The sequence below is a fragment of the Pogonomyrmex barbatus genome, unplaced genomic scaffold, assembly GCF_055798465.1.
Source record: "Pogonomyrmex barbatus isolate J1 unplaced genomic scaffold, ASM5579846v1 scaffold4, whole genome shotgun sequence".
Lineage (NCBI taxonomy): Eukaryota > Metazoa > Arthropoda > Insecta > Hymenoptera > Formicidae > Pogonomyrmex > Pogonomyrmex barbatus.
Genome location: NW_028297138.1, coordinates 2,999,346 through 3,015,270, shown reverse-complemented (window position 1 = coordinate 3,015,270; position 15,925 = coordinate 2,999,346). Strand labels below are relative to the sequence as shown.

General features: G+C 32.4%; 1 protein-coding gene and 1 pseudogene across 4 annotated transcripts in view; both read right to left on the bottom strand.

Moving 5' to 3' along the window:
• Nucleotides 1-15,925, bottom strand: part of LOC105431144 (uncharacterized) — a 458,217-nt gene that overhangs the window by 179,749 nt on the left and 262,543 nt on the right. For all 3 annotated transcript variants that reach the window (XM_089081292.1, XM_089081293.1, XM_089081291.1), the window contains exon 6: nucleotides 775-861. In XM_089081292.1, the coding sequence (XP_088937418.1) occupies nucleotides 775-861 (87 nt within the window). The remainder of the gene's footprint in view (nucleotides 1-774; nucleotides 862-15,925) is intronic.
• Nucleotides 1-15,925, bottom strand: part of LOC148935660 (uncharacterized) — a 147,998-nt pseudogene that overhangs the window by 73,757 nt on the left and 58,316 nt on the right. The gene's annotated exons all lie outside the window — the stretch shown is intronic.

Below are 15,925 nucleotides of genomic sequence, written 5' to 3'. Positions count from 1 at the left end.
TATTTTTATTTTTTTAAAAAGATTGAACTTTCCAGATAATGTAACTATAACTTGGCGCCACTTTTTTGATATTAAATCTTTTATACAAATGATACATGTTATTAGAGTAAGTTATTAAGTAAGATATATTTTATATATATTATCATTAAACATCAGACATAAGATGACGTAATTTTGTAATATTTTTGATTGAAATAGAAATACTTTTAAATGTAAAAATATATACTTGAGTTTTATTTTTATTAAGTTTTATTTTTTTAAGAAGATATAATTGGCGCCAGTATTTGATAACTTTTAAAGAGAATAAAATAAAATAGCTGTCATTACTTGGATTGAAAGGAAAAGCTTTTAATTGATATTTATCACGGGTTTTATATTTTAAAAGCAATTGTATATTGAACGAGACAATGTAACTATAACTTGGTACCACTTCTTTGATATCAAATCTTTTATATAAATATTAGAATTGAGTATTATATACTATTCGAACATTAGATATAAGATTGCGTAATTTTTCAATTTGTACATGAGGCTAGAGATCTAGAAATAAATTCTCTGAAATATGCTTTAGATGTTTTTCGTGAATAAGCATGAAATGAATAAACAGGTTTCATTAAATATAATTTTAAAGGCCCTTGATTGGAAAATGGTGATGGTTGCAAGCAATGATTCAATGTTAAGTATACATTTTTCTAAAATAAAAATTCTAATATTTTGAAGGTTTTAAAATAAATAAATAAATAATCATAAATTTTATGACTGATTTAATCTTACCATCACCATTATGGAGCTCTGAGCTGTCTAGTGCCTGGATATCCATTTTATGCTGTGGTATCGTTGTAAAAGTTGTAGCAGCCCTTCCTGTACAATACAAAATCAAATATTTCTAAACATAGAGATTAATAAAATGATAGTTTAATACTTTGGAAAGATTCTAATAACTTTAACGACGCGATAAAAATGACTCAAAAGTATCCTTTATATAAAAAAAAATAATAAAAAAATATGTTTATTTATAAACCAAATATGTTTATTTACAAACTGACAAAAATAGAGTATATAATGAGACATAAAATCAAACATTAAAATCAGAATTATTATAATTTGATTAATCTGATTAATCGGAAGATTAATCTGATTAATTTAGTAGTATCTCACTAATTCTATATATTAATGTGCATTAATGTATTAACAAAAATACATTAAATTGTATTAGAGTTAACGGTAACGTTTAAAAAGACGAATAAAACCAAAAAAACTGGAGGAAAAAATCCACGTAACATTCATGTCAAACGAATGTAAATTTGGTGATTTCTTATTTGATTTCTGATGACCAAGTGAAATGTTCTTTTTGTGACATCTCGATAAATAAAAACATTGTAATATTTTAATTTTTAAGTTATTTTTAAATTAAATTGATTTTTATAGAATAATTGAGAATAGAAATGGAAAATATAAAATAAAATTAAAAATGAATGAATTCATACAAGCAATAATATAAGTAAAAAAAGTTAGTAACGAGCAATCGAAAGATATAAAATAAACAATGAATATATTTAATTAATTATTATTTATTTAATTAAGAAAACATGCTCTATCCAAATAATATACGTTTTAATTTACATAATCTTCTTCAGTGTTAGAAAATTATTGACGATATAATCTATGATCGAAATTAATATAACGTAATGTATGAATGCCTTTAAATTAAAAAACAATAAAATTAATATGATAAAAAAAGCAAATACTTCGTCGTAGACAAAAATCGGAGACATATAAAAGAAAAAAATCAGTTTAATAAAATTAATAAAAATAAATCTGTAAGAAACCATTACATAACAATTGAACATGTCAGTAAGTCAATAAATCGGACATGTCAATATACATAAAATTCAATAAAGAAATAAATTATAAATAAAGTTAAAATGGTAACAAATTGTGCAGTCAGCAGAGAGAAAACGGATATCATAATTAATTCCTAATTAAACGATAAGAAACGAACTGAGTCAAGAGCAAAAACCGAAATTGTCCAAAATAGTAGATAAGCAATCATAAATTGAGATCCAGTGTATATAGCCGTAATTGTCAAAGTCACAAGATAATCTATAGTAAAAGGAATTAATTATATTAGCGATAAATGAAAACATATATATGTATATATATATATATATATATATATATATATATATATATATATATATAATCTATATATATTCTGAATGAGTTGTCATAAAAATAAAAAATTAATAAAAACTTACGTAAAATCAGATAGAATGATATACAGAAAAATTAGTTAATTAAAGTATAATTGTAAAAACAACTTTTTATTTCGTTCAAATCGTCAGTGTATTACGATTACGACTAATCGATCACGACACTTTACAGTATTGTGTAGGAAGCAATAAACATTTTTCGATCTTTTTTGATTTCATGTAGCGAGAACATTTAAAATATCAAAGTAGGCACTGTCGAGTATCATCATTTAAATTCAAATCATTTTTCTTTTTTTTAATATGGATCATCTCTGAGATAATTTTTTTACAGAAACTGGATTCTTCGTCTAAAATTATAACGTTATTCTAATCAAAGGTATATCTCAAATTCAACATATGTTCTGAAATAACCGAGTTGTTTGTTTTGACAAGTGTAACATTATATATGTGTTCTTCAATTCTATTATAGTTCGTAACTGTCTTCTTGTTTAACCCACATAAGGAGTGTCGCAATTACATACATAACATATTTTGTAAATAACATTGTTGTTCCGATGGTTTTGTCCTTATGTGCCCTGATAAATTTATTGAGATTATTCAATACTCTGCAATCTACAGTGAATTTAAATCTCTTAGTGTTTTTGATTTAATGTCTTTGGTTAAGGAGAGTCTCCGAAGAGTTATTTCCTTAAGACCTTAGTCCACTCATTCATCCATCACCTCTTGCGTTGGCCAGAAGTCCGGGATGCCAGGGGGATCCTCGTCGGATATCGGTGTTGGTCGTGGCAGAGCTGGGAACCGAGTTGGTAGCAGGAACCTTGGACTTGTCTGCGTGACTGCGTCAACGGATGGTTTACGGAAATATTCCGTACACAGCCATAAGCTCGTCTGCTTTGCTAACGTCTTCGTTGTGCGTAGAAACTTGATGAGTCTCCACGGGAGCAGAGAAACACCTTCGTCGCGATCGTGAGTAGAGACCGTATTTCGATGTTTCCGCGGCAGAGTAAAAACTCTACTACGGAAGGTTACAACAACTTGACATTGAAAGTAGCCTTTTGGTATAGAGGCCCAAAAAAACTCTCTTTATGTCTTCTCCAGAAGTGAGCTCGCTATGAAGGTGGAGAAGCATGCTTGATTTCGCGTCCTCAATATATTTCGCGTGGCCTATTCTTGTCCATGAGAAAGTACTTGACTTATGCGCCATCTAGCGGCGGCGCTGCGTACTGTGGCGCCTATAACGGGTATGCGTTTCATAATCGCGCTTGTGGCGGTTCGCTGTGTGCTGCCACACAATATTTCTACTTGCTTTAGATATTAAGATAGATGTCAGTCAATGTGATAAATGGAAAAGTATATAATATCAAAGATCTAAAAGATTAAAGAGAGCTCAAGAAAAATTAAATCCTTATCAAAATTTAATAACAGATTATTTTATTTTAATTGAAAAAATCCAAAGTTATGTGTTATAATCATAAAGTAATGGAAAATCTTTTAACTAAAATAAAAAATTTAGAAATAGATTTTGCTATTAATGGATGCCTAGACAGCTCATAACATTGAAAAAATGTTGCTGAGACATTGCAATGTTTCATATAAATGTGCGGATATTTTTTTTACAGCTAATCTGTGTTAGCTTTTCAACAGTGATTGTAAAATGTTAATGCTACAACATTGAATATATTAGGTACAAAAAAGTTCTGAGCTTTAGATTTCATACAACTGAAATAACAATTTAAATTTTATATATCTTCCCGCCCTTTTGCGGTTTTAAAGCGTTGACATTTGGCCTTCTAAAATGCCATACGATTTGGCGTTTGATGCACATAACCTCAAAAATCAGTAGTGTTCACGATGGCAATAACAAAAGAGCATATTCGATTTTCCATCCACTTCGCGTTTCACTTGAAGAAAAATGCTGCTGAAGCCAGTGCAATGATTTGTGCTGCATATGGAGAGAACGCTGTAAGTCATATTACAAAAGATACTGTAAAAGATGGTATAAAAAATTTTGTCAAGGAGATTTCAGTCTTGAAGATGAACCGCGTGCTGGACGCCCTCAAAAGATTGAAACGGACGAATTGCAAGCACTGCTGGATATAAACTCTGCGCAAACTGAAAAGAAGCTTGCAGAACAGCTTGGCGTTACGCAGCAAACCATTTCCGTACGTTTACATACGATTGGAAAGGTTCAGAAGGAAGGCAGATGAGTTCCGCATGAATTGTCCGAAGACAACAAAAATCGTCGGCATGACACTGCACTCACTTTGCTTTTAAAGTTTCGGAAAAAAGATTTTCTGCACAAAATAATTACAGACGAAAAGTGGATTCTTTATGATAACCCTAAACATAGAAAATCATGGGTTGACCCTGTCAATCTTCGACATCGACGCCAACGTCTAATATCCACGCCAAGAAGGTTTTGCTCTGTATCTGGTAGGATTGGAAAGGTGTGTTGTATTACGAGTTGTTACAACCGGGTAAAACGATCACGGCAGACCGCTACCAACAACAATTGACCAATTTGAGCGATGCATTAGAAGAAAAGAGGCCATTTACTGGCCAAAGACGTCGTAAAGTGATTTTGCTTCATGACAATGCTCGACCACATGTTGCGAAAGCGACTCAGGACCATATCTTTGCGTTAGGCTGGGAACTTCTCCCGCACGCGGCGTATAGCCCAGACATGGCGCCTTCCGATTATTACTACCTATTCCGATCGCTGCAGCATTATTTGGCTGATACACATTTCGTGAAATTTGAAGAGATACGAAAATGCATTGATGATTTTATCGCTTCGAAGCCGGTGAGCTTCTATCGTCAAGGAATTTGCAAGCTAACCGAAAAATGGCAAAAGGTCGTTGATGAAAACGGAGAATATTTCGCTGATTAATATTTGTTTTTGAATAAAGATTGAATTTTACAAAAAAAAAAGTTCAGAACTTTTTTGTACACCTAATAGAATGGTTTTGAGTAACGTCATCTTCGTGTCAAAACTTTTTAGACTACCCTCGTATATGTATGTACATACATATTCATTAAAATTTTTTTTTAAATCGAACAAGAAAAGTCGCCTATTTATTAAATTCATTGTAATTTTATTTACATCAAAAACAATTATATGGCCTCAATAAACCGAGCGACACGGATCTTTTGCCTGACAATTATCTGCCCTTTCTTAACTAGTTATCCTCGATTTAACTCCTTCTTTTCTCCTCTTCCTACTGTTCTGTCTCCACTACACACATTTTTTTTCTTTCTCCTTCTCCTATTCCCTTTCCTGCCTCTTTCCTTCAATCCTGTATCGGTTTGTTTTACACGTCTTTCTGACAACAGATTACTATTTGATACAGACTAGTCGACTTTTCGCTCATGGATTTATTCACTCATTTTTATGGACATAATTGTTTGGTTCATTTCGATGCGATTTGGTTTACTTTATTTTGATTTTTTTTGTTTAATGTACTGTGCGCACGCACGAGCGTTTTTTTTTGGGTTGGGGTAAGCTTGTTGGTAAGCGTGGCAGCTTGTCTCTCTCTGACGTGTGTGCGCCTAACAAAGAGAGTAGTGGAAGGCGATGCGAAAACGAATAGCGGAGTCTAATACGATTTATTGTGGTTAGTAAGTAAAAGTATATTTCAATAAAGCAAACTACGAATACAACAACAATAATGATTTTATAATTTTATATATAATTCAATATTAATAATTTTTATTTTTTATTTATATAATTTATTTAATTTATTTATTTTTTATTTTTTTATCTGACTAATTTTAATACGTTTTGACGGTTTATATGATTTAATATGATTTGTACTTTAATTGGTTTTTATATAATTTAAACACTAAGAATACTAAAGAATACTAAGAGACTTTTTTATTTACCTTTTTGATTGTTTCTATGTAAGTCCAATAACAATATCTAATTTTAAGTATGTAACACAAATTTGTTTTAAGATTTATACATTCTATATTTTCCCTCAAATGTCACTGAAGATAACTTATGGGTCGAAATGTTTAATGTTGTTACTTTAATAAATAAAAATTTTTTAAGTTAGAAGATTGAACTCAGCTTATATGCTCCTTATTTTTCTCATTTGTACTAAATTATGTTTTATTTTGCTATATTAAATCATAATTATATTTATAAATTAGTAATAGTAGGCAATTTAAAATTGTATTATAAAAGTGAAATATACTTAAAATCGTGGAAGAGTGGTGCAAAAATTGAAAATATACATATCAATATAATATCAATGTTTCATCAACATAGATTTAACGATGATGAAACAATTTTGAATCAATGTTAGATTGTGTAGACTTTACACGTATAAATCAACATTCGCGGACATTTTTACATTGCAACAAAGTTTGTGCAATATTGATTTAATGTTGATCAATATTGATTCAACATCAACATAATTACAACTCAACGTTTCTAAAACGTTGATTCAATGTTAATGTGCTATATGGAATGAGTTATAAATCATTTTTTGATAAAACTTTTAAACACATCATTAAAGAATTCGAAGAGTGCAAACAGAAATTTTTATGATGAAGGTACAATTCTTTCGGGTGCACTATGGTATTTCCGCCGCGCCCCATTGAGTAGCGCAGATTCCACGTATGGTCCGTAGACCATAATTAATTACGCGAAAATATTAAAGAGTTTATCGGCACTTATGAACTTTTGATTGACGGGTAGACGATCGTCCGTTCGTCCGGTGGGTCGAAGCTAGACCGGACGATGCTGGGAGGGTGTATTATTACAATATTATCATACTGACTTTCTCGCACTCGATACGCTGCAAAACAAGGATAAAGATACTGTCATACTTTCTCGTTCACGATCGCCCGTCTCCAACGTCGCTTGGTTACCGCTCATTATTGTTGATGTACAGCATATACATTGAAAAATATAAAATTATTAATAATGATATGAATGAATTGCAGAGTTAATAATATAAGCAGAATTGATAATATCAGAATGAAAATTATTATATTATATGATTACTTTATTTTATATTGACAATATTATAATAAGCTGTTAATTTTACGTATAAAAGTTATGAATAATATAATAAATAGGAATACGTATAAATTCATCTTCTTAATGCAATTGCATAATATATTGGGTTGTCGGAAAAGTCATGACACATTTTTCTAACAAATGGCTAGTTCATTTTTAAAAGTAGAGTCATTCGCATTTATATTATTGCTATGTCATTTAACACTGACAGTTCTAGCTTCATTCTAAAAAAAAATTGAGCGATTTGGTTGAGTTTTGGAGATTTTATAACAAGTTGAAGATGGAAGACCAAACTATGCATTTTAGATGCAACTATGCATATTTAGACATATATTACTGTTTTACTTCTACCCGTAAAGGGAAGAATGCGCCGAGCTTGCGTAAAGTTTACGATGACAATGCTCTACAAGAACATCAGTGCCAACGGTTCACAAAATTCCGTGCTGATGATTTTGATCTCAACGCTCCTCGGTCAGGAAGGCCCATCGAGGTTGATGACGACAAAATAAAGGATAAAATAAATTGATCAAACCCACGTTACACGGCACGAGAGATTGCAGAAACATTGAACATCCATCATTCAAGCGTTCACGAGCACCTGAAGAAGCTGGGATACGTAAGCAAGCTCGATATTTGAGTTTCTCATGAACTCAAAGAAGTTCATTTGACGGCGCGTATAAACATCTGCGATATGCTCATTAAACGTGAGGAAAACGATCCTTTTTTGAAGCGACTGATAACTAATAATAAGAAGTGGAGTTGCAACAATGTTGTGAAGTTGTTACAACAATGGTGCGCAAACGGTTTTGGTCCCGATGTGATTTGCCTCAAACGACATCAAAAGCAAACATTCATCAGAGGAAAGTTATACTCTCAGTGTAGTGGAATTTTAAAGGTATCGTGTTTTTCGAGCTCCTACCAAGAAATCAAACAATTCAAATGTGTACTATCGACAATTGGCTAGTTTGAACGAATCCAGAAACGTTCAGAGTTAATTGTAAAGGAATTGTGTTCCATCACGACAACGCGAGACCACACACAAGTTTGACCACCCGCCAAAAATTATTGAAGCTTGAATGGGTTGAATGAGACGGACATCCACCATACTCGCCTGATCTTGCGCCGTCAGAATTCCACTTGTTTCGCTCTCTTCAAAACTCCTTGCATGGTATAACGTTTAATTCAGATGAGGCTGTAAATCAGCACCTTGTTCAGTTTTTCGCCGATAAAGATAGGTCCTTCTATGAACGAGGAATTATAAAACTCACAGAAAGATGCCAAAGGTTATTGAACAAAACGGGCAATACATCATTGATTGATCTTTGTTCTTTAAATAAATAAATGATCTTTGAAAAACATAAAAAAAATACGTCATGACTTTTCCGACAACCCAATATAATATATATTTACATATATAATATATATATATATATATATATATATATATATATAATATAACATATAATATAATACAGCAATACAAATTGCTAAAATTTATCTGTACTTTATTTCTGTACGTATATTTAATTGAAGAATATATAATGCAATAAATACCAAGAAATAAATTTCATGCGCCTATATACATTTCTATTCTAAACACTATGTATATGGCAAGTTAGAAAGAGAAATGAAGTATAATAAAAAGAGGAAATAATACAAAATATCATGCTCTCATTGGTACCTCGCTCACGCATGCACAGTTCATTTTGACATATGCAGACATCGAAGATACCGATGGAAAGTTGCGCTACTGTATATACTGTGTCGCTAATTTGAGTTCGGCCACGTGCTTTCAGATAGGCGCGGTATGAACTCAACTGGGAGTATATTTTGTTAACGAACGGAGAATAAGCGAAGTCGTTGAGTAGGTAGGATTATCGTGCGACGCGGAAGTGATTGTAACTTGTACCGCATGACGTACAATGGATTGGGTCTCGCCGATAACAAAAACGGCAAAAAGGGCGCTTAGATTTCGCAAGGCGCAAACTGAGCGAGAGATTCGGTAATCAGAGTCGAAATAGAATCCTGATCGAGGCGTACGGTAACAAAACGTTCCGGAACGAGAATTTACACGAATGTGAGCGGTTGCGAGTAAAATTTTGGAGTTTGGCACGACAGTCTTTGACATTAAATGTGATGTGACTTCGCTAGAATTTCTCATATTAACAGATATCGACGGAAACACGGATACTTTCTCTGACGCGACAGGTCTAACGGTAGCCTCAAAATGTAATAATGTGTTATGTCGTTTGCTACATTGCCGACATGCGCGAGAACTCGAATAATCTTTTACGAAATGTTTTGTACTGAGACAATTCAGACAGTGTTTGGTTCGTTTGAAATTGAAACGTTGGGATGGAATTTGCTTTAAAAACGTAAAATGATATAATAGATGGTATAGTAGATGATTCGACTTACAGAGCGGGCACGAGAGCGATAGCATAGACGCGGAATGTGAAGCAAAAATCTTTCTTTTCAAAGCATCAGACAATTTATTCCTTGAATTAATCGGTGATATCGCATCTAATGCGCGAATGCGAGAATCGAGAAATTGACAAGCTCATTATAGTTTGGATATTCCACGGTATCACCTAACTTGAATTCGCAAGCCTTGCGAGAAGACTTATCAAATTTTTGTACTATGAAAAAAAAAATCATCCCAACGTTCGATAGGACGACCAAGATTTTTGAAAGCTTGACTCGCTATTGGTTTGATCGTGAAGATTACTTAGATGTGATTACTATTAATCGCTGTGATAAAAATAGTACATAAAACATGATCAATTTCAAAATGGCCAATCGGGACGGTGATCAAACAGGATTGTGGCCAAACGGGACTGTGATCTATCAAAATGGTAGTCAATTGCAACGTGGTCAATATTAACGTAATCAACCGCAACGTGGTCAATTGCAACATGATCGCAACGTGATTAATTGGGACTGTGGTCAATATTAACATGGTCAAACGGGTGCCACTTACAATTGAACAGTTGATTTTGCACAGTCAGAAGCTCTTCGATAGAAGGCATGGTGAAAAGGAGCGATAATATTGTTTGGAACGTTCGAAAATCGAATAACAAGTTTCTTCTTTTTGGCCATCCGCTGTATCCGCTTGAAGGATCAGAATGTGGGTTGGCTAATTCAACCTTATATGAAGGATCGTGTACCAAGGCGGGAAGATCGGATGTTGAACAATTTTGTAATAAGTTATATAATATGATTTATTCATTATGTATACAATCAGCGATCGAGAAGAGCGGTATGGCTGTCGCTAGTTTCAGCTATCGAAGTACAGTACGGTTCGCGCACGACACAACGGAAATTTTTTCGCGAAATCAACGGAAATCTTCGAAAACGCGACAACAATGGAAATCTTCCTACGTGATAGCTCGCTTTAAGTAATGGTTTTTTGGTTGACCTTTGTGTACATGTTTACTTGAAGCCATTCCACTTCTCACGGCAAATGCGGCAGTGATAACGAATCTGATCAGAATACGAGAAAGCGGTAAAAGCGATGATAGACAGAATCGAGAACACTATCAAATTATGTCTAAAGATCCGTATCGATCGAGAGCGAGAAGTGAACTTGCATAGTGCGCGACGGACAATGTTCATTGGTCCTAATTTCGTAGATCGTACAGATGAGCTGCGTCGCGGATTCCACAGAACATGTATTTATCATGTGCGGCCAATGTACGTGTGATGTATACTTGGCTCAGAACATATAATTGACGAAACAAATATAAAAGAATAGCGGAAATTTGACTTGAATTATTCTATTCCCAAACAAACAATAAAAAAGGGAAAAGAACAAACAAGAAAAACAAGAAAAAATTGTTAAGTATAGCGTATCATTATTTAAAATATCATAATTTTTTATTTTCACAATCATAAATATCACAATCATTATAAGTTACTGATAATGTGTGCACTTTCGAAGTGCATGTATTTATTACGTTCATAAAAAGCAGAAATTAAATTTGCAAAATGCTATTATAGATATATAGGTAATTCCATATTTGATTGCAGTCAGATTTATGTTGTCTTCCTGAATAACAATTTTTTGAATGGATTGCATTTAATTAATTTTGATCCTTCATTCATATTTGCCAGTGAAAAAGTTATTATAGAATATAATAGTACGATCAAACGAGCCCGTCGAGAACGGGCAAGGTTCGATCGTGGTTATACAAAGACTTCTCGTTCGAAGGTGATTATTGGTAGTAATGTTAGCTATGCTCGAATTCACAATGTTTAGAGATGTTGTACCCCGGATGGGCTACAACGTTAATTTTTAGAGATAGTCGGGTCCGTTAAGCCTAAGGAGTTGGGACTCCGAGCAGGATCAAACGAATGGAAGGAAATCTTCTTAAAATCACTAACACACTTTCTTTATGTTATTTGATTTATTTAACAATTGCACAATTTCTTGGATTTAATATTTATATTATTTCTTTCACACACGGTTAGACGTCGGCGGGCGCGTATCGTGTTACTCTGGCGGCCGTCGACCGAGTATGTCACCTGAGACGGTGATAGTACGGCTCGCGTGAACTTCGCTATGCTCGTGTAATATCTTGCGCGATAATTATAATAACGATTCCGAACGACACGTAATGTTTGATTGATTCCCGACTCTGACTATTCCGCCTTGTGTAGCCGGTTATATAGTCTGATCGATGCCTGGTCAGCATTCTGATCATTTGCGTCGATCGGTTGCGTGATATTGATCAATCAATATCACGCTCGATTTGATCATCAAATTTAGGAATTTGCTGATCAGCTTTTTCGCAATGTTCTCGCGATGCATTTCTGTGGTCTTTCGAAAGACTGGTCGCAATTTCGGCGATCACACATTTGTGTAATCTTTCGAAAGACTTTTCGAGGTTCGTGCAACCTAATTTTGTTGCCATGCGGACTACTTTTATTATTGGTTGTAGGCCTGGCTACAACAGAGAGAATTAGATTTAAATCTGGCGGCGTTGGCCAATCTTGCGGGCGCTGCATGTCCGTTTTTATATTGTTTAGAGAATTTAGACAAAAATTTAGCACAGATTTTTTTTATGATTACGGATATCATTGGATTCAGTGTTTGAGAAGGAAGATAATCACCTTCGAACGAGACATTCTCGACGGGCTCGTTTGATCGCACTATTATATTCTATAACCATTATATTCTATAGCTTGATCGTACCATTATACTATAACGTCTCATTCTCGATGACTACTAGTAATTTTAGCGTCTGTGCTTAAATTTTTATTTAATATTGTGTTACATCCAGTGAACTCCATGATTCTTTTCTTTCCCTAAAAAGATGTTATTAATAATATTTTCTCTTATGTAAGAATATCGCTTTCAAGTTTTATTAATAAGATAAGTAGACAAAATAAGAGAAAAAGAATTGTAACCGCTCCAACTATTCAAGTATATTAGAACGAACTTTTTATTTAAGGTGAAAAGAATATCAGTAATAAATGAGTGAAAAAAATAGGGCTTTGAGAATGGCGCGATAAATAATGCGCAAATACTTTGTAATCTTTCCTTTATTCTTACTCTTCCATCAAACGTTTTGGCTTCATGATTGAACCCTCTTCAGTGATAAAATTTGAGAATTGGAACGGTCGAACTCTACTGTGGTACAGCAATTCCTGTGTCGCTCACTTTGGTTGCCTTATCGTGTGAGGGAAACAGTTTGATCACATCCCTGAATATTGTACAGAAATCATGTAAAAATCGGATTATCCTTATCTATTATAAGTTGAGCGTTTGCTGCCTTACTTACCGCATCAGAGTTAAGCCAGGCATATTGAGTGATCAATCCAACAAATTTTGTATAGATTTTACATTAAACTTTAGAAAGTGTTACGTTCTGAAAATATTACGAAGTATTCTATCCGTTTTTGGGTCAATACATTTAAGTACTTTACCTTGGGATTGGACCGGTTTGTGAATTAATCAATCCCGAATAAGAAACGAATTTTATAAATTTTATATCGCGGATTTTTCTTATTAATTTGATTATAATTTGGATAATTTATTTCAAAATCAATTTTTCTCAATTTATATTTAGGAATTTGCTTGATTATTTTAGTTTTAGATTGACTTCCCAATTTTTTAAGTTTTAAGAATAATGGGAAGGGATCTCTATTTAAAATTATCGTTTGATTTAATTGAAATCTTAGTCTTTTAATTTGAACTCTGCGCCCTCCTCTTTTGAGTATGAATACTTTTGAAATTAATTATTTATTATTGAGACTCTAAATTCAAATTATTTAGTCACAACACCGTTGGCTGCGACTAAATGGTACGCTGCGCTATTGTCAGCGACTGAATTTGGATTTAGAATTATTATTTTGATTTTAATTAAGAAGTATATATATTTAAGAAAGAAAAATAAGATTTCAGTTTTCCAATTATTTTAGTTTAAAATTACCTTTATTTAGTCGAGGAGACTTTTAAATTTAAATTCTCCTAAGAGAAATATTACAAACAAGAAATTTATTATAAATTTAAGAATTCAACCCTAAAGTCGATCGCGCATGACTTATGACCGAAACTAAAAATACTCTCTAAAACGAACTGAACTGACTATTGCTGCCGCCACGCCTAGCCAACTTAGCCGCTGCTTTTTCCGCACGCATATTTATAAGTGGAAATGGTCAGAACCCCCGCGCGAGCTTCTCACCACTTCCTTCTTTCGCCCATAATTAAGAAGGGAAAGGTTCTTTCTCAGAGGTGTCATCTGAATTCTCGTTGGCAACAGCCATAGCTTGATACCAACAGGAATTCAATCAATAAATCAATAAATCAATATTTTTATCGTATAGCACGCATTCCTTCATTTAAAATTATAAGATTTAGATAGCCGTGACACCTCCCCCCTAAGTTATACGTAGTACCTTGTTATTACGTATGAATAATACTAATTAATCTGGTACAAAATTGGCTTATTTCTATACAGAGGTTAGCTATTATTATTATTATCATTGTATTTATATATTTGTTATTGTTTTTGTTTTTTTTATTATTATTACTTATTTATTATTTGTTTTTTTTTATTTATTTACTTATTGAAAGCAATGTGGTTTAAATACGAAATATGTTCTACTTTTTCCTTTTTTTTTGTTTGTTTGTTTATTTATTTATCTATTTTTTTTTTTTATTATTATTTTATTTATTTATTTATTCTAAAGATAATTATAACATTGTTCATCACTTGATACATGTTTTGTCTGATCGATATAGGGCTCGCGTTTCGTGCTATGTTTTGTTATCTTTTTTATTATTACAATCGCAGGTATAAGGTTTGAGTTTCATTGCGGATAAAAGTTTGATTTGAATTTTCAATTTCATTTTCTATTTCGACTTGTGTTTGTTGTTGTATAGGTATTTGTATTATTTCTTGCTATTCATTTGTTTGTTGATTTCTTTCTTTTAATATTTTTTCTTCTGATTTCTTTCTTGTTGAGGTTTTCGTTAGTTAGATGTAATAATAGATTTGTGAGACCCAAAACGCTCCGATGAGATATACTGACCATAAATGAGATTTGCTGTATTCCAGAATTGTTGTAATTTTATACCATCCGTCATTTATATAATATATTGTTGGAATTATTCTGCTGCAAGTGATTTGCGTTCCGGTTTTGAAAAGAATATGAGTTCGTGGTGCTAAAAAGTATGTTTCATTTTCCTTTAATATTGGTAATTGTTGATAATATTCCTTCGTATGATAAATTTTAACTTCGACTGGAATACATTTGATTATATGGACGACTTCTCCTGATATTACCGCCATATATCTAGGTCCTTTCATAATTTGATATGCGAAATCGTCTGGAGAATGTGTGACTAAGCGCATTTTTCATAATTTGTTGCTTCAAATTGCACCGTTGTTTAAGTACATCTGTGTATAAATGATTCATTTGTGTTCGTATATGTCTTTCTACATAAACAAATTTTGAATTTACATAAGCAAAAGTATCTAAATTTTCAACTAATAATTTTTGTTTTTTAATAAAAATTCCTTCATTTTTAATTTCAAGAATTAATAATTAATAATTTTGGATGTTCTTTTTATTAAAGTATAATATATCCGCAAAGAAACTCTTCTCCAGTTTGAGTTAGCGCAAAAGTTACATCTTGAGTTGATAACGAATAAATTATTTGTAATTTTTCATTTATGTTACTAATCATTTTGTTCGCTTTTCCTTCACAATACATCATAATAATTAAATTTACAAAAATTTGGTATAGTTTCCCAAAAAAGTATATCTACCTTCGATATCTGCAATTTCCATCTGAATATTGACAAATTGTTCCTGTTTTTAAATGAATTTGATTCGTTTCAATATTTATTACAGCTTGATATAAAAATAAACTTATAGTCATTATTCCTTGTACAACTACATCTTGCCAAGTTCCATATGGATCTGAGTATTGTGTTTCCAAGCATTTTTCAGTTGTTACTGATCCGGCAAAAATAATTGGTCACGAAGTTGTATAATTTACTTTTAATCTGTTAATTATGTTATTTATGTTTATAGTTAATGTTCCGGTTTTGTGCATATTTTTACATTGGTCGAATGTTGTGAATTATATATTCTGCTTGCGCATTTTGTACAGTTGATATATGTGAATACATGCCGCAATAATAAATTGTTCGCAAAATTGAGACTTTACATTGTA